Raw genomic sequence first — 20567 nt, forward strand, 5'->3', positions numbered from 1 at the left:
TGGAAAAAAATATGTAATCAAATTACTTCCGTTTCCCAAAAAAGGGGGACACTTCTGTTGAATACGGGACGCATGGTCATGCCATGCATTGAAACTCATTGTTAGTTTGCACTCAGGTTGAGCGTGACTTTTTGGCGTGAACGTCAGTGCTGCTCCGTGTCTCAGAAAGTTTGGGAACCGCTGCTGTATAGTATTTCAAACTTCATAAAATGTACGCTATATATAATAGGGTTTTTTATACATAATATTGCTTTATGTACCGGTCGCATAAAAGGAACTACTGGATATAATTAATCAGTATGGAGAATGTTTTTCGTTCGTCAATGATTTCCATCGATAAATCCAGTATAAAGTGCAACCTAATCATCTTTTTATGCTCCTTCCAGAATAGAATAGTGTGATTTCAGTTGCGCAAAACTGCAGTTGATTAACCGAAACAGGTTCCAATGGAACTTCAATGACAATAATAATCTTATTTTCGATGTGTGGAGACACATATTTCGGGTATATACTGTATATTTTTCGTATTTCTCGTGGTTTGAAAATTTGCCAGCCGCAAGCTGTTGGATCAAAAGGTAGCCAAGAATAACTAAAGGGAAGTGGCAACTATTTATTTTTGTTGTTATTATTCCTGCTTTCGCCTTGGCTTTTTCCTGTTCGTCTTGTTGGAGAACGTCTACGGTCTTTGGCAAAGACTCTTCCTTCGCTGCGACAAGTGGATAAATTTAACCTGTGCCATTTTGCCATTCCTCCCCTCGGCTAAACCTACCGTTCGTTCTTTGCAAAAGTCTCGGGTCTTTCCGATGTCTTTGATGCTGGCTTAAGAAGTAGCCTATCTCTCTGTTTTTTCTCTTCTCTTTTCTCGTTCGTTTTTATTTAATTCGAATGTTTCTTTGTGGTTTCGTGAAAGGGAATAGCACAGCGTGGAGATTTTATTTCACCTGAGAGTGTGCGTCCGTGTTACACATGATTTACATGATTTGCAAAAGTGTGGTTTTGTGTCAAGTCGTAACGGATACTTCTTAAACCAGCATATAAGACACAAAACACTCGTTTACGAAGCCGGATTATTTTTCTGATGAGTAAGTAGGCATACTTTGAAAATTTGTTGTTGTTTTTTTATGTATATCCATTATTATACAGGGCTTGACAATCGGAAAAGAAATTCATGTGGCAGAGAAATTTCTTTGGAGCCCAGCATAGTTTCTCCCCGGGGGCAGTCCCAAATAATGTTTTTTCGACTTTTCCGTAATTTAATGACCCATTTCTATGTTAGAAGATTATTATAACCCAGAAAATTTATTAGACTCTGATTTAGCAATCACAAACATATAGATAGTTTTATAGCCGCCAATACCGATTTTACAGCGGCTACGGCTTATACGGCTATTTGTCAAGCATTATTGTTGCGTGAAATTAATGTATTTTCAAGTAAATATAACTTCAGATGAAGGGATTTAAATAAAGTAGAAATGATTACGAAACTTTTCATGTTAGATGTATTCGAAGATCGTGGCCACGCCAAGTACATATATACTGTATTTCAGGATTCATTAGGTTTTTAATGGAGAAAATTATGAAGTTTTGTTTTTCACCGTAACTTTCAAACTGCAAAAGTACCTCTTCCTTCAAGTGTCTCGACTTGCGAGTATTTCAAGTTACGAGTGAAAAATATTTGCTGTTATACAGGGTGATTCTAAGATCATGGGGCGAACTTTAAGAGGTGATATAAAACTCCTAAACAAGCATTTTTGGTCACAATGTGCTGTCAAATCGCAATAGCAAAGGCGGTAGAGATGCTGTTTTTAGAGAGTGCACTGTTGTAAAGCAAATACAACCAAATACACCAAAAGCAAATATCATATTCTTCCGAAAAATTTGCCGCAATAACTGCAATCAACCATTCGAGGATGGAGGGTATTTTAATGTGGTAGGTCTTCTAATGGTGCAACATGGGTAACGCAAATTCTACCACAAGTCAATATACACCTTGATCATTGTTTGGCTCAGCATAACCTTGATGGTCCTTTGCACCAATAAAAAACAATCTCCAATCCAATCCAATGTGTTGATAGCACATATCGCAGCAAATCCGTTGGGAAAATATGATATTTGTTTTTGGTGAAGTGCTGTTGCGCACTCTCTAAGAACATCCTCCACCGCATTTGCTGTTACGATTCGACCGCACATTCGATGACCAAAAATGCTTGTTTAGAAGCCTTCAATCGATATCACCTCTTAAAGCTTGTCCCATGAATTTAGAATCACCCTGTACATGTTCAATCTTCATTCAGATATTCAACTATCGAGCATAAAACGCACTTAGATCTTAGTCTAAGATTTATTGAAAAACAAGCTACTCAATTTTACCTGATTTAAGACGTTTGAACGCTTTGTGTATCGTATTTGACTAGCGAGTGCACTTACTATATGCCCTACTTAATTTACAGCAAATGCGCTAAGTAATTGATTTTTCTGCATGTTTTGGTGTTTTTAAGGATAAAAAATGAGTTAACAGGGATCATGGGGAATTTTTTTTTTTTGGAAAAACGAGATTTTTATGATACGAGTAACTGACATTAATTAATCAATCTCGAAAATTTTAGGAACTGCTATATGAGAAATAATAACATTCTTACGTCTCAACACAAAATTAAACTTTATACAGTGGACGCCGCTTATTAAAATCACGGATAATGTTATCATCATTCGGGTATTGTTATCATTTTTGCGAACAACGGATCTGACCACCATCGTAACGTGAGAAAAATTTTTTTTCAAAATATATTTTTTACGCATTTTGAAGCTAAGGTTTATAACCAAAATTATTTTTTCCCCTTAAGTTATCGTTATCAGGCTACTAAGCTACACATGCACCTCGTCCACATTCCTCTGCGGAACTTCTAACGAATTGGTACGTTTGTTGGAATGTGTGTGTTCGTGTTGTGAAGCTGACGTAAACTTTGTTTTTGTGTAATGCTTATATTATATGTAGTGCTGCCACCTGCCATCGATTTTTCTAACTATGAGTTAAGATGACTGAATATTTTACCGTTGTAAGCTTGTTGCTCTCTGTAGCGAGATTTTGTAACGGGAAGGTCAGCTCTCTCGAATTCGCGCCTCGAATTTCGGAACCACAGAACACCAACGTCAGCCAACCACCCCTTTGGGTTCTCGCGATGCGAGTCCGTGACTATGATCACTCGACCATCACAGCGGATCGTTATCAGGTTGCAAGACTATCTAGGAGGCTACATTCCGTACCGTAATGTCGTAATCGGGCTGTAATTGTTCGCTGTGATCCGTGTGGAGTTTTTTTTCAACAGGCTTTTTACAGAGAAGGCAAAAACCCTTTCTTTCAGTTCTTGATCAGTTTCTTTTAGTTGAAAAGATTCAAATTTATTTTTCTGTGAATCTTTCTCAAAGGATGAATAAAACGCGTATCGTACCTTAAAAAAAGTATCGTAATGGTACTTCCTTTCAAACGCATCACAATGGTTGAATTATGATGCAGGATTTTTGCTCTAAGGGGCCATTCAAGTATTACGTAAGCAGATTTTCAGCCATTTTTGACCCCTTCCCCCCCCCCTTGTCAGCAAAACACTGGACCCCCCACCCCGGTCAGCAGCTTAGAATATTTTATATCTTCAAAAAGGGGTGGTTGATGACGTAAGCAACGTTCAAACCCCCCTCCCCCCTCGATGAATGACCCCAAATGTATAAAAAAATCTGAACAACGAAACTTACAGGAATGTCCCGTATTACGGGACACAAGTGGTTCGTCAAATTCTTTCAGACATTTTACTGGTCTTCGTCTTTGGAAAGGTTAAGGAAACACGCTATTTATAAGCTATTTTTTAACATAAGCCATTTTTTCTCTCTCTCTCTCTCTCCACTGCTCTCTAATTAATTTTTTATTAATTAACATCGCGATTCAGGATGTATGGTAACTGTACTTGCAAACAGAACTTTCTTCTGATTATCATTCGGTTATTGTTATCAGAAACCCTGAGTCCCGATGTGATCACATCAAGTGTCGTGGATTATATTTCAATAATAATGGTCAGTAAATTTCCAGTAATAATATTCCCTTAAGAGCACTTTATGTCCGTTATACCTTAGGTGACCATACGTCCCATGTTTCCCGGGATAGTCCACGTTTTTTTTTCTGTTTTTCTGGCTGCCCCGACTTTTTCGCAAAAATATCTCGGCTTTTCATGCATTTTCAATGAAGCCACTGGACTTTTCATTCTTCATTTTATTCATCAAATCATCCAATAAAATTATCTTCCCAACTCAGAAATTATATTACGACAATTAGGACTAAAAAATAAGGATGATGATTCCATATTTCACCTCACATATTTGTCATGTTTTTTTTAATTCACTGCAATTTGAAGGGGGCATTCATTTCCCGCGATTAGCGACTTTTCTGTGATTGTAGCATGAATTGGCAACTTTGCTTGTTTTTGAAATCATTTTTGGCGATAAGTGACAATGTCCCGTATTTTCCGGTATTTCGAAACACAATTTCCCGTATTTTTCTCGAGAAAATATGGTCAGCCTTATACCATGAAACTGGTCTATCGTCATTACTGAAAACATGATCACTTTTTAAGTTTCTATACAATCGTACTGATTTCACGTGGATTTTGTTTCTCACCTCGCTTGCGCGAATAAATTGTTTTAAAACGGCAGTACACCGAGCCTTCGGAGGATAAAAAAAAAATACATACCGTATATACTCGTGTATAAGCCGACCCTCCACTTCAGGACCCCCAAAACTGCAATAAATTGAAAACCCGTGTATAAGCCGACCCACAAAAAATCCATGCATTTCAGAAAAAAAAAAATTATATTTTCATGCAAAATGAATAGCTCTTACGTAAATTTACAATAGACATATAGACATGATTCAAACTTTTTAATCCGTTTCTTCTACGTCTCCAAGCTCATGATAATCCATCAGATCATCATAGTGGGTGCGGCATCTCCGTTTTTATCTTCATCTGCGCTGTCACTTTCAAAGAGGATATCATCTTCGGTTCTGTCCATCGCATTGCTGATGCAACACTTTTTGAAGGATCGGATGATAATTTCGGTGGAAACAGAATTCCACGCCTCATGTACCCATTGGCACACTAGGCCGATGTCAGGTTTCTTCAAGGTACCACTTTTTGTAGTTTCTTTATCATCAAAACTCATCCATTCGATCTACAAAATCCTAAAATATTCTTTGAGAGGCTTGTTGATGCTCACATCTAAAGGCTGTACAATCGACATTAGTCCACCTGGTGTCAAAGCCAATTATGTTTTTGCCTCGGCTTTGATATTATCGGTTTTTTTTGTGGATTGAACATATCCCATACCAATAATGCCGGTTTCTCGAACACTGATACAAAAATGACTACTGATTGCGGTGGTCGATATTTTCTCATTAAAAACTGACCCGAGTATAAGCCGACCCCCCCCCCCCCCCTCCACTTGAGGAACGAATTTTTCCACAAAAAAAACTCGGCTTATACACGAGTATATACGGTACTTGGTGAATTAACTTTATTCAAATCTCTATTCGAACAGAAACTGTTCCTGATTGTAACTCACCACGTTGCATAAAGTGACCAAGATGCAGTGAAACGAATTAAATGAATGGTTACTCACTTAGGTGCTGTCAAATAAAAAGCAGCAAATTTTCTGAATTTTTCATCAAAAAATAAAATATAATGATTTATATTCACCACTTACTGAAATACAATATCTACTGCGTACATAACACAGTTTTATTCATTTACTCAGCGGACATAATCGAAAACTATAATCAGAGAGCTCAACTGTGTGTGATGAGTATTATTACATTAATATAATAAATCCATTTCCAGCATTTCCATATTTCTTCTGGTTTGAGTGATACTTTTTCTGAAATACGAAGAGCGATATTTTGTAAACGAATATGCGGCCATTTGTCTCCATTTTGTCTGTCTTTGTCCTCTAAATTTAGCATCCGAAATGAGCTTTGAAAAATTTCCATTATTACGTCAACGTGTGAAATACGATCACGAACTTTAAAAAAAGTAAAAAAACAGAAGAAGAGACGATAATCTATTCTTTGTATAACTTTTTGTCTCTGCCGCAAACTTCCATTATTCTTCATTTTTTTTGAAAAAAAAAAAGACTATTAATAGTTCTTCTTCTCCTCCCCGTGGTGTGTTCTCACAAAGCAGTTGTTGACTACAGTGTATTCGGATCTTTCTTTTTTAAAGATGACGACTGTACACTGAACTTGCTAAAAGGATCATGACCTCAGAGAAACATGCCAAAAGCAGCAGCGCCTTAATATGCGAGTTGAAAACAAAGGTTTATACCTACAACTGGATATATGTCTGTCTGCATGCCTGTCGCCTACAACGCCGAATAGGAAATTTTTTACGAGATAAGACAATATAAAACTAAATGCTCGAGGGTTATTACCCTTTTTACAATTCACAGCTATGATTTGTCTCTCATGAGGCTTCTTATCTCTTTGTAATGATTCATGAAATGATATAAATAACCTGAATATCACGCTAGACATTCTTCTGTAGAAGGAATGTGTCTCCTTATAAATTATAACATTTTGGCATAGGGTCACATTACCTTTCCCCTCCCCTTACTGTTGCTGTTACTATCAGATACTTGGCTCTGAATACTAGTCTAAATTAAGGTTTGCTCTTACCACAAACTTAAAGTATTAACTACACTCATCTATCAAAGAAATTCTGAACGAAATACATACAGTGGTACTTCGAATTTTTTCAGGAACTCTCTTTGATTTTTAATGTAATTTTGCAGTTATTTGTTTAATTCAATATTTTCCTAATAGCAACTTTAAGTTGAAGAAGATGAAAACTCATGACTTGAGCGGACATGGACTGATCGGGAACAACCCTACATTATGAACCTGTACGAGATTTTGTTTCAAATGAATTTCCGAACAGGAAATACAAAAAGACAAGGGTTTTTAAAAATTTTAGAAATCGTGGCGTGCGTCTCGGTGCCGGTTTTTGTCTTTTTTTTTTTTTACTTTGGTGTCTGGTTTGACAGCTGTGCTATCAATCCGTACGCTGAGAAACGTGTGGAGATTCCCATCAGATTAATTTGTCTCGACGGTAACCCAAGGTCATGGTTGGTTTCAGTAAAGTTCTTTTAAACCCTCAATAATCAGGGACAAGATACGTATCTCGTCGTAACGCAAATGGGAGAAATTCGTTTCAGCTCTCCCTGTTATCTTTACCTTTTTTCTCACCGCCACGAAGCTTCGTTGTCACTCTATGAACGGATATGGTGTTTTTCCCCCTCCCCGTTTTACCTCAGCATTTTCTTTTTCCTTTCTGTGTTAATATTTATTCTTCCCGCGTGACCGATTTTTTTCCTCTCAAAAATTACGAAAACGGAATATATTCCGCTCATCTTTTTTTCCCTTCTACTTCTAACATGCGAACAAGGAAACCAGTTTATGAGATTTATCACCTATATTTCAAATACAGGTAGTACAAATTTATTGCCAAATGCCTGTACATGAAGGGGGTTAAAAGCAGCACCCTTTGTGCGCTAAAACATGTGTCAGAATTCCATTCGCTGTTTTCACTCGATTTGTTGTTTCATTCAGTTCAAAAAAAATTATGCAGGTTAATAATGGCAAAACTAATGATTTAAATCACAAAAAAAGTTATCCGTACTGCACGAATCGAAAAAAAAAAATTCTCCGATTTCTAGTAAGCTATTTCAGAAATGGCATCTGCATAGGAAAAATTACAATGTTGATTAGTAAAGTTTTAATGTTTTATCGAAAACCAAATACTTATTTTAACATCGTTCAGCCAAAGAAAATTGAGATTGTGTATCATCTGATTTGAGTCTTGAATTCAAACTATTAATAAAGTTCTAATTCAAGGTGTCTTTTGTATCGTCGTTAAGAATATGTAAGATGTCGAAAAGCATAAATTAAGATATGCAAATAATAATAGATCTATAGATCTATGATAGATCTATCTATAATAATAGATAGATCTATGATAGATCTATCTATAATAATAGATCTATCATTCCTCTCGAATGATTAACAAAAATGGGAAAATAAGTTTCGTAAGACCATCACGATTTGTCTGCGTTCATTTTAACATTTAATAATTCATATACACATCAAATACTAAGAGACAGAAAGCGAGAGAAAATTCTACTTTTCGAGTTTATTTTCTCTGAACGATTCCCCCACAGATAGAGCTTAAAACTAAAATACAGTGGAATCTCCCATAGCGTACACTCCCCGTTAAGGAACACCTTTCTGATCCCCGGTCCCGCGAAATAGGGCTTTATGTATGTTATAGGAAGCCCTATTTCACTCCCCGTTAGCAGACATTTTCGATAGCGGACAGTAACATCAGGCAAAGTAATTTTTTTCCAAAATGGATTTCATAATGGACTGTCATAAGCCGAGAATTTATCATATTCAACTAAGATTATGTTTAATCCCAAGCTCGTGTTGGTAAATATGATAAAATGTCAATTAATTACTTAATTAACTGAACATAACTATGGTCTGGGATGATGAATATTCGATGTTGGTTTTGCTTGTTAAAATACGTGTGTACAAGACTGACATTGTTATTACTAATGTTTTTATCTTCTTCGCACTTATTTTAATTTAGTTTTTATTACAAAATATGTGTAGTATAAGATATCATATATTGTTAGATATAAATTTTTCCATATTTATCAGCCTTTTCAACTTTATTTGTGAATTATGCATAGTCGCCGGTAAAAGTGATATACGTAGTGAAGTTTATAATTGAACTTTCTTTATATATATATATATATATATCGAGACGATTGGTGGCTATTCACTTTTACACACAGGAGCATATACATTTTAGTATTAAAATGTACAGGAACCACTTTCTTCCGAAGTCAAACGTCGTATAAATGGAGAAGTCGTATAAAAGAGGTTCCACTGTATATGCTAAGTCCCCATTAGTGACACTCCCCGTTAGAGGACAAAAATTTTGGTCCCATGGGGGTCCGTTATCGACAGGTTCTATTGTATAACCAAATTGAGCAATCACATTTTTACAATACGAACAAATCAGCCTAGCTGCAACACAAGATAGAAACATAATTCTAAACTTATCTACAGAGTAAAACCCATACATCTGAAAATGTTATTGTTTAAAAATGACTTCAAACAGCACTAAAAAAAATTGTATTTATTTGGAATTACTTGGCAACTTTTGAAACTTTTCATGTGATTTTGTTGAAATACATTAGCAAAAGAGTCAAAATGAGAAGTCATAAATTTCCAGTCCCGTGCGCATTTAGCGATGTTTATACTTTGTGCCGAGACAACGCAACCCACCGGAAATATGAAAACGTACAAACTGGTGTGGGAGTTTTCCCATCATGTCAGCGAAACCACTTCACAGTCCACACACACTTACTCACTTTCATTAACGGTCCGTCCGATGGCTCAAGTCCAAAAATTTTGAGAACCCCTTTTCTCAAGTTGTGTGCACGCGTGGGACATTGCCAGCGAATTTAACTACACGTGAAGAAACCAGGAAGAGACTATATTGGCTCACGATGGTCGTGCTAGACATCCAGTCCAAACAGATAAGCCTTATTCAGGTCATGGTCTGAATACTCAGAGAAGAAAACGAAATACCTGGCATAGTATGCCAATATTATGTTCGCCTTATGGAAAACTTTGGAACCTTGAAATGATGATCCTTCTCATTTCGATTGAGTTGAGGAGTTGATATTTATTAAAATCTATATACAGTGAAACCTCCCAACAACGGCCTTTAACGTGACCGAGCAAATGTGGCCGTTATTGGGAGGTTACTGTTGTTAGGATTTTTCAGTGATAAAAACGTAACATTGCTTGCCCTTGACAAAGTTTTTGGCGATCATTGACGATTTCCCGCTTATGTTTGTAGGGATTATAGGTGGAGATAGAAGTCTGGGGGTGGGGCATGGTCATTATAGCCGGGGGTAATCATGATGATGATGTCAATTGATATATTAGATCAGTCGACTCCACCTTTGACGCTGGGCTCCCCCACGCCCCCCTCCCGTATCTCCGCCATGGTAGAGATCTCGATTTCACGCATTTTATCGAGGAAATGTTTTCAACCATCTTTTTGTTGTGTGTGTGTGTGTGTTGATATACTTTCTACTACTACTAAACCACACATTATGCACTTCGTCCGTATTCCTGAATGGAATTTCCAACCAATGAGCACATGTTGGAATATGCGTCTAAGTGATGTGAGACCTAACGTGAAGTTTTTTTCTTTTGAATGTTTGTCATATGTTCAAGTAGTGGTATTATCTGTCTTCTGAATTCGGAAGCAGACAACTCGGCAGGTTAAGTTTTGCTTGTTGTTTCGTGAATGAATTTTTAAATGTTATAGACCTGATTTTGTGTGTGTGTGTGTGCGCGCGCGCGCGTGCTCTCTGTATGGAGATACTTTTCTACACTCAAAACTTTTCTTCTATGTATAATAGCCAGATAAGCCAATAATCGCCAGGAAAATATGGTTCACGGAGGGGCTACAGAAAAAGGGGCATTTTTCCAGTATAAATTTGCTTTCAGAATTAAAGGTTGTGCTTAGAGATTTACGCACAATTACTATTGCGGATGGACGAAGCAACTAATTTAAACCTGCTAGTACTGGTTGCACCAGTCATTAAAAAACAAGATATTCTCTTGTAAATGGCTATTTTACCTCACGAGAGGTTTACGAATGACATTAAGGTTTCAGCTTGACCTCCCCACCCCACATGCTGGAGAAGGGCAGCTAGGCAGCAATTATTTTAACACACGCCAACCCTGGTCATATCACCATGCAGAAATTTACTACTGATTGAGTAGGGTGGGAAATAAAGGTGCCATCTATCGGTGGTAGCCTCAGATTCGGCAGGGAAAAGAACGTGTTATCTATATTCTTCGATAGGATTGAGCTCACAGACATGATAGTAAACGAGAATTCCACCACTGCGCCACTGGGTTACAAGACCCCCCAGAGTTGTATCTCCAGCGGGTCCCCAAGCCAGACTTTGGTGTGAATCAACTATAGTGAATTTACAGCGTGAAAAAAAAGAAAATGATGAGAATCACCCCGGGGCTGGAGCACTGTCAGCCTACCCTTGTGAGGGGGAAATGGATTTCTGACAACTGGCAGAAGCTACGAAGATCTTAAATTTATAACTATAAACTCTTCCAGAAATTCTCGGCTCGTGTTGACTGAACCGCTGCCTCAAACAAACTTAACTGACGCAAGGTCACACACACACTCCAGTGGGTTTGTACAGTTCGAGACTGCTCAGTTATTCAGAACCGTTTTTTCAACAGGCCATTTTCTCATCAGATCGCCTGAACAGTCCACTAAGTCTGAGCAGTTTTCTACCACACAAGTAATTTAGCAATTTAGCAATAGCATTTAGCAATTTAGCAATAGCATTTAGCAATTTAGCAATAGCATTTAGCAATTTAGCAATAGCATTTAGCAATAGCATTTAGCAATAGCATTTAGCAATAGCATTTAGCAATAGCATTTAGCAATAGCATTTAGCAATAGCATTTAGCAATAGCATTTAGCAATTTAGCAATATCATTTAGCAATTTAGCAATAGCATTTAGCAATTTAGCAATAGCATTTAGCAATTTAGCAATAGCATTTAGCAATTTAGCAATAGCATTTAGCAATAGCATTTAGCAATAGCATTTAGCAATAGCATTTAGCAATAGCATTTAGCAATTTAGCAATAGCATTTAGCAATAGCATTTAGCAATAGCATTTAGCAATAGCATTTAGCAATAGCATTTAGCAATAGCATTTAGCAATTTAGCAATAGCATTTAGCAATTTAGCAATAGCATTTAGCAATTTAGCAATAGCATTTAGCAATAGCATTTAGCAATAGCATTTAGCAAAAGCATTTAGCAATAGCATTTAGCAAAAGCATTTAGCAATAGCATTTAGCAATTTAGCAATAGCATTTAGCAATAGCATTTAGCAATAGCATTTAGCAATAGCATTTAGCAAAAGCATTTAGCAATAGCATTTAGCAATTTAGCAATATCATTTAGCAATTTAGCAATATCATTTAGCAATTTAGCAATATCATTTAGCAATTTAGCAATAACATTTAGCAATAACATTTAGCAATAACATTTAGCAATAACATTTAGCAATTTAGCAATAACATTTAGCAATTTAGCAATAACATTTAGCAATAACATTTAGCAATAACATTTAGCAATAACATTTAGCAATAACATTTAGCAATAACATTTAGCAATAACATTTAGCAATTTAGCAATAGCATTTAGCAATAGCATTTAGCAATAGCATTTAGCAATAGCATTTAGCAATAGCATTTAGCAATTTAGCAATATCATTTAGCAATTTAGCAATAGCATTTAACAATTTAGCAATAACATTTAGCAATAACATTTAGCAATAACATTTAGCAATAACATTTAGCAATAACATTTAGCAATAACATTTAGCAATAACATTTAGCAATTTAGCAATAGCATTTAGCAATAGCATTTAGCAATAGCATTTAGCAATAGCATTTAGCAATTTAGCAATATCATTTAGCAATTTAGCAATATCATTTAGCAATTTAGCAATAGCATTTAGCAATAGCATTTAGCAATAGCATTTAGCAATAGCATTTAGCAATAGCATTTAGCAATAGCATTTAGCAATTTAGCAATATCATTTAGCAATTTAGCAATAGCATTTAACAATTTAGCAATAACATTTAGCAATAACATTTAGCAATAACATTTAGCAATAACATTTAGCAATAACATTTAGCAATAACATTTAGCAATAACATTTAGCAATTTAGCAATAGCATTTAGCAATAGCATTTAGCAATAGCATTTAGCAATAGCATTTAGCAATAGCATTTAGCAATAGCATTTAGCAATTTAGCAATATCATTTAGCAATTTAGCAATAGCATTTAGCAATTTAGCAATAGCATTTAGCAGTTTAGCAATAGCATTTAGCAGTTTAGCAATAGCATTTAGCAGTTTAGCAATAGCATTTAGCAGTTTAGCAATAGCATTTAGCAGTTTAGCAATAGCATTTAGCAATAGCATTTAGCAGTTTAGCAATAGCATTTAGCAATAGCATTTAGCAATAGAATTTAACAAATAAATTTAGTGGATATATTTGTCTGCAAAAAGTGAATAACTTTCTTCCAAAAGCAGGACAAGTACGAGAGACGCAGCCAAAAATCTGTATTTTTGACAGAAATAATCTTTGTGTATCCATATACACTTTATAATTCTTTTCATTCATACGGGTATCATGTACGCGTTCCTTTTTCATAATATAGTATGCACAGGTCTAGTTTATTTCTAAATATTCTCATTCAATAATTAAATATGATTAAATTAAAGAATAACTTATCTTTTCGAATTTCTTCATCTCCAGTAGTTTAACCTGTCAAACTACTGACGTCCATACGATATTCGTCGTAAATAGTGCCGTTGTTTTAATAAACCTTTCTTTTCCCTATTCTGAAAGTTTTTTGTCGGCCGCTGCACATTCGATTCACCGAGATTTGACTGTAGTTATGATCAAACTCATTTTGGTTGTTGTAGAAATATTTTCTACATGTCATTAATTCATACACATATTAAATCCATCCCACGTCCTAGATTAGCGATGGGCAAACTACGGCCCGTGTGCCAGATGCACCCCGTCAAACGTGTTACGGTAGAAAAGTATCAATACAAACGACACAATAAATGTCTAAGCTGACCATATTTTCTTCATGAAAATACGGGAAACAGAAAATCCGATTATAAAATACGGGATATCCCAAATTTTTAGCGCGGAAGAAATTGTCAAATTCAAGTTGAGTTGGATAAATTCTGGCTAAAAAAGTGTCGAAATCGAGTAAAGTTGCCAACTATCGCTGAAATTGCTGAAAAATCTTCAATGGCTGGAAGTAAGGAGCTTCCACAAGACGCAATGGGTAAAAATATACAATTCACCAAGCAAAACGTGCGAGGTGAATATGTTTATATGGCTGATTCTCGAAAGTTCAAGTAAAACTCACATTGAAAATAATAGAAAACGCCAAAAATTTTACAAAAAAAAAAAAGTTGGAACGTCCAAAATTACGGAAATCTCCCGTAAAGTACAGGTGATATGGACACACCTTACGTACAAGTTTCTGATCCACGAGCGACAGGAATGCCGCTTATCTGGCCCGCGGGCTCAAAAGTTTGAGTATCACCGTCCCAGATTATATTTTACACTAATGGAATACATTTTAGACTTAATTTGCGGGGTGGAAAAGATTGTCGGAAGTGCCAGATTGGACGTCGACTTCGTGCAGTTTTTTGAGATGTAAATTTGAATTATATGCACAGAACGTATAAAGTCATTTTATAATCGTCACGTATGGCAAGCTTTGGTGAAACGTCAAGTTCCCGAAGGTCTTCTATTTTCAGAATTCTTCGCGTTAATTTTATTTTTTCTTTTCGATGACGCGCTATTATGCGCATGGACGAAAAACTATTCTAATCTGCTAATATCTTTTCGTCAGTTCAGCCGTCCTCCAAATTTAGCTGTCGAGGACAGAAAGCGGAGAACGTAAAAGAAAAAAACCAACTAATAATGTTTTTACAGCTAAGAAAAGAAAGATTTATAGGTTTGTGTTGGAGAAGTTTCACGTTAAAAGGTGTAACACGCTGTCAAATGGAATATTTAGCTCTTCCAACTTCTAATACGGGTACTTTTTTGTTGGGGAGCTATACAGTATGTATTTACAGATTCAGCACTGAATGTATTCATATATCTGCTGCTTACTAATTTCGTTTGATTGTATTTGACAGAGTGGAAAATAACTGTTTGAATGGGATGATTGGGTAGAAAAGAAATTTTATGGTATTCCTTAACTTTTCGCACCTTTCCAGGCTAAAATTTACCTTTCAGTAATTATTGTTTTTAAGTACAGCCTCGATAATCCAAGATAATTGGGACCTCCAGACCAACCGCGGCTCCCGCTTCTGTCCCCCTAGGGGATATAAGTTAATTGGGACCGTAAACTACTCGGATTAGTTAACATTCTGAATATAAGAAGATTTCCCGCTTTTTTTTTAACATTTTGGCTCTCATTAACATCATGTGCCTCCTACGTATTTCTCGGCATCAACCAGTTAATTAGAAACTCCTTAAAGTAGTGTTTGAAGGATGGTGGTGTTTTTGAGCCGGGGTAGCTGTGGTGATAAAGCACATGCAGTACTTTTTAGCGTTGGGCCAAGCCAGGGCCGTAAATTATTTTGCCGCTCCCATAATTTCAAATTCGATAATTCTATATCGATGCTCTTTGTTCCCACCTAAAACTGTCGCTCCCTAAATTTTTCCGCCTGAGGCAGTTGCCCCCTGCTCCCTCTAGTTCCGAGCACCCCTATAAATAATACGGAAATCAAAATCTACATAAATTTCATGTGCACCTACGTGTCTGAAACATTACCGATGACCCTGCCATACGGTCTATGTGTGGTTTTTGTATATTACAGTAGTAGGCACCACATCTGAGTATACTATAAGTATCACAAGCTTTCAAAATTATGTTTTTGAAAAACAGATGCCACGGTGGATAGGTTAACAAGTACGATAATTTTAGTGGTTTAGGGGATAATAACTTTTTGCTTTTTGGAAGACAGATGGCGGCACCAGCGAAAAGTGCACGAAACAAGCACAACTCTGACAACATATATACGTCAAGGCCACGCATAGCATATATACGTTCCAGCATGTACGAATAGTACTTGTAATATATATTTTTACCAATATTAATATTTAATAATACTACATGTATGAAAATCGATGTTAATATTTTTTCCCCTTTCTTTTCCGAATCACAGACGCATTATCAATTTGATCGAACACATCTCTATCCGAAATGTTCGCCAAAGCGGATCTGAAAGGTAAGCTAAAGCGGAGGTTTTTTGGATTTAGTTTTATTTATTCATTTCTAACCGACACAACTTCGGTCTATCGCCTTGGGCGATTTGCTACCGATAAAGTTGTGCCAGAAATGTGTAATAACCTAGCAATCTGAGTTCATATCCAGTGTTGTGTGCGACTTTTTAGTGCTGCCATCTATATTTCAAACTGTGAATGAAATTCAATGATTTAATAGGTTTTTTTTTTACTGTGGCAACCCTATTGCTCTCTGTGGTGAGATATTAATTCCACGGAGAGATCGACTCGCATTTGCGCTAAGGAAGTTGGAAACCACAGCAACCAACCAGCCGACCACTACTGTGGTGCGGGTGGGATTCGAACCCGGGTCCCTGTGATAGTTTTTACTCTCAAAAAATTAATAAGATATTTTATGTAAGTAAAATATTTTTTTGAGTGAAATCTTGTATGTATATGAATATAGGCCTGCGTGTATGCATGTTGTTGTTCTAAAAGCTCGAAGTTGCGTTCGTCTCAGATCAAAACTAGTATGTAGTGCTACTAAACCCAGAAATTACAGTATAACAAATATAATCAATTGAAACGCATCGATTCACGAGAAGGCTGAATCATACTTTCTCTTCTCATAGCTCGCCCAATTATAATAACTATGAACTTTAAATGTTTTTTATTTATCAGATTTTTTTAAAATATGTTATTAATTATTCTTATTAATAAGGTCTTTCTCGCGGCCAAAATTGCACTCACGAAACGTGCTCATCTGGAGATGGAGTTTTTACAACGTGGTGGAAGTTAAACTTTACGTGTTAACAAGTGTCTGTTCAGCTTTCTGTATTTTATGACTTTGAGTAAGCACATTGACCAGGGCCACAACCACCCCTTCCCCTTGAGGAACAAAATAATGTCAGGGAGCTTTATTTTACATATTGCACATCCACATACATACATACATAAGTATGGTCTCCACATCCTGGAGCAGCACCCCAGGCTGGGAACTTTTGCGGGCCCCTAGACCAGACTTTTCACGAAAAGGGGGGGGGGCCTTTATAGTGAAATTATAGCGTGAAAAAAAAAATGATGAAAATCGTTCCGGGCAAAGGGGTTGAGCCCTGTCAGCCCCCACCCTTGTGGAGGCCATGGATATAAGTACATAATACATACGCAATAACAAAGCTCAATTCTAAAAAAAACAATAATAAAACAGCAATAATAGTTATAATAAAAAACAAAATTGTTTCATGCGACACATATGTTGCAGAAGAACAAAATATATATAGATTTGAGGAAATATATTACTTATGCAGAAATGAACTCTTGAAGAAAAGTCATCTGATCTCCGCTGGGAATCAAATCCAGGTCCTTTTGCAAACCATGACCTCCAGGAGCACAAGAGGGGGGAGGCTGACAGAATTCCAACCTGGCTGTCCGGATGATATTTACAATTTTTTACAATTTTTACATTATAAATTCACTATAGAGGGTCCAGTAAATCAGGCCTTGAACCCACGAAAGATACCAGCCTAGGGGCCCGGCGACGCGATGTGATGGGGGAGGGGCATGACCCTTCCTTCCGTATTTCGCACACTGTGGCGTGAGACGTTGAAGTAGAGGCATTAGTATAGCCTATGATCCCTTAAAAAAATGACCCTTCAGAAAATGACCCCCCCCCCCTCCTCCCAGGCGAGACGGTGCAGATAGTGAGATGGCTTAATAATAAGGACGACTGACTCCCTTGAATAAGGGAGATCGGATCGTATCTCAAGAGGTGTACATGGACATTCAATCAATAATCGGCAACTTCGTTCATTTGTAGCATTGTCTTTTGGTGACAACTGGCGATTTTCTGTCGATAGATGGCCAATAGTATGACTTTAAAATTTTAAATCATTATTTCCCGTATTTTCTCAAGTTTATATGGTCAGCCGTCAATAAATATAGTTTGTGTGTATATGCACACATCTGCATCAGTTGGTGCTGCTATCTATACGCGATGACTAAATCTATCGAAAATATTTTACATGATCCTTTCATTTTAAATATCTAGCAACCCTAAGACCCCATATTTTGTCGAGAGAAATACGGGAAATTGGGATTTCAAATACGGGAAAATACAGGACATTGCCAATTATTGCCAAAAATGACGCCGAAACCAAACAAAGTTGCCAGATATTGTTGAAATTACGGAAAAATCACAATGGCGGGAAATGAACCAATACTGTAAATTGCAGTGGATGAAAATGAATTCCACGAAAACAACGTTCACCAAGACAAATGTGGGAGATTAATATTCTCATTTATAGTTGTAATTATCATAACATAATTTATGACCTGAAAAATAATGTCAATCTTTGACATTATGACACAAAGAAGGCTTCGCGTAAAATACAGGAAAAACCGGGACACTTTCGCCAAAAAATCGGGACGACCAAAAAAAACCAAAAATACTGGGACTGTCCCGCAAAATACGGGACGTATGGTCACACTAAGCAACCCTATAGTAGTAGAAAAAAGTCTCAAGAAACGGAAGTACAAGAAGTGAAGAAAACGAGCATTGAACGTAATTAAGACCCAAGATATCAATGAAATGATCGTTAACATTTTACAATATCAAGAGTAACTCCCTGTGATGTTAGGTCAGAGTCGTCTTGAGCCGACTGCCTGAAGTCAAAACCGTCCGCATTGAACAATTTGTAAACAAATCCGCGGCATTTTTTCTTTTTTTTTGGAAAAACAACTTCACAAATCGCCGGTGCCGTGTTTTCATCGAAGACTTCAGGGCTTCAAAAAAGTGAATTAATTAGCACTGAAATACTTCATCTTGTAGCGAGATCAGCAACGTGAAGACCGTCCCTGTGTAACGTCGTTGACCTGTACCGTATTCTGTACCCACTCAACTGGTCCGATCCATAGCCGTAGCAATACCCACGGTATATTAATATTTCGTTATTTTAATTGATTTTCCAAGATTAGTCATGGGGGGGGGTGGGGCTTAGCCACCTGGTATATGAATGCATGTGGTACAAGGTACTGATGCGTGCACATCATCGTGCTCTTCCAAGCCTCCAAGTGTTATCGACATTGTGTTTAATTCATATGTTGGATGCGTCTTGAAAGTGTGGTGAGTGGGCAGTAGCATCTCAGCAACAACATATTGAAAGCTAAAGTGTTTGCACAGACATATTTATTGTTTTACCGCCTGTGGTCTGCCCGTCTATCATTCTAGTTTAATTTTCTTGACCTCTCGTTCCCAAATTTGTTGCCCTGGATAAAGCTTGTTAAGCTGTCGCAAAGCCGGCCCACCCCCTCCGTAAATTTGCCCCTGTCTTTAAGTTACACTATCAATCACTCATATGCTTGCACACTTTCTTAGTCACTCTTTCAGTCGCTCATTGACCTCATCCTTTGCACCTCTGGGTTACTCCTATGTATGCACACTTTCTTGGTCACTCAGTCACTCATTGACCTCATCCTGTGCACTTCTGGGTTACTCGTATGTATGCACACTTTCTTGGTCTCTTGTTGATCTCGTCCCTAGGGCTGGTTCTAGACGTTTTGCAAGTGTAAGAGAAGAGAAAATTTGGTGATAAAAAATCACCCCCCCCTTCAGTTGCCGTCTTTTGCTATCACGACACTATCTGGGTCACTCTTTTGGTCACTCACTGATCTGGTTCGTTGCTCTTTAGGTCACTCATCTGCTTGCACACCGTTTTGATCCCTCACTAACCTAGTCTCTTGCTCTCTAGGCAGAAGCCGTTTTTTGGCAATACGAAAAGCAACGACTTATTTTTATGCACAATCATGTGAATAAACATGCTGAGAGCAGTTGAGTAAAGCCAGTAAAACACAGCAACAAGTAAACATTTATGTGTTGTTAAAAGGTATATAAGGCATAAGGCAATACAGTCTGCCCCCGTATTCACAGTTTCTGCATTCACTGGTTTTTTCCTTCATTGGATTTTTTTTGCAATACTCAGAAATCATCATTCATTTGCTTTGTTTACAAAATTTAAGTTGTGCATGTTTAGGATGACTCATTTTTTTTTATGGGTTTGCTAATGTCATTACTGTCATCACTAGAGCCGTGGCAGCTCTCAAGAGAGAAACAGTCACCTTGGGTTAGATTAACCTTTGGTCACAATGTACGCTAAAGGACACAACTATTTCTACAGAGCCAACTGAAGAGACTATAAAAGATTGTCACATTAGCAAAACAGGTGGGTGGAGAAGGGTTCAATGATATGGATATGGAAGTCGAACAGCTAATTAATAGCAATTCAGAGGTATTGATCGAGAAGAAATTAATGCAGTTGATTGCTTCTGAAACTGAAGCGGTACTAGATGAAGGAGATAAAGAAATAGAAAACAAGTTCACCATGAGCAACATAATGGAAGAGCTTCACATTTTCAAATCAGCGATAGATTGTTTTTATGACATAAATCCCTCTATAATACGCTCTTCACATGTAGAAAAATTGGTAGAAGAAGCCTTGTCAACATACTCCAACATGCTGTACTTGATGATATGAAAAATAAATGGAAAAACACGAATCACAATTTTCTTTTAGAAAACA

At 36.9% G+C, this 20567-nt stretch overlaps 1 protein-coding gene across 1 annotated transcript in view; it reads left to right on the plus strand.

The window, feature by feature from the left end:
* The first annotated feature begins 627 nt into the window (after positions 1-627).
* The window catches only part of LUBEL (Linear Ubiquitin E3 ligase), a 53035-nt gene continuing 33095 nt past the window's right edge, over positions 628-20567 (plus strand). The window contains exons 1-2 of the mRNA XM_089235562.1: positions 628-1082; positions 15936-15998. Coding sequence (XP_089091688.1) covers positions 15974-15998 — 25 coding nt within the window. The 5' untranslated portion in view covers positions 628-1082; positions 15936-15973. The remainder of the gene's footprint in view (positions 1083-15935; positions 15999-20567) is intronic.

The sequence above is a fragment of the Pholcus phalangioides genome, unplaced genomic scaffold (assembly GCF_987345545.1).
Source record: "Pholcus phalangioides strain wild (caught in Gottingen) unplaced genomic scaffold, Ppha-v1.0 ptg000009l_1, whole genome shotgun sequence".
In the NCBI taxonomy this organism is placed as follows: domain Eukaryota; kingdom Metazoa; phylum Arthropoda; class Arachnida; order Araneae; family Pholcidae; genus Pholcus; species Pholcus phalangioides.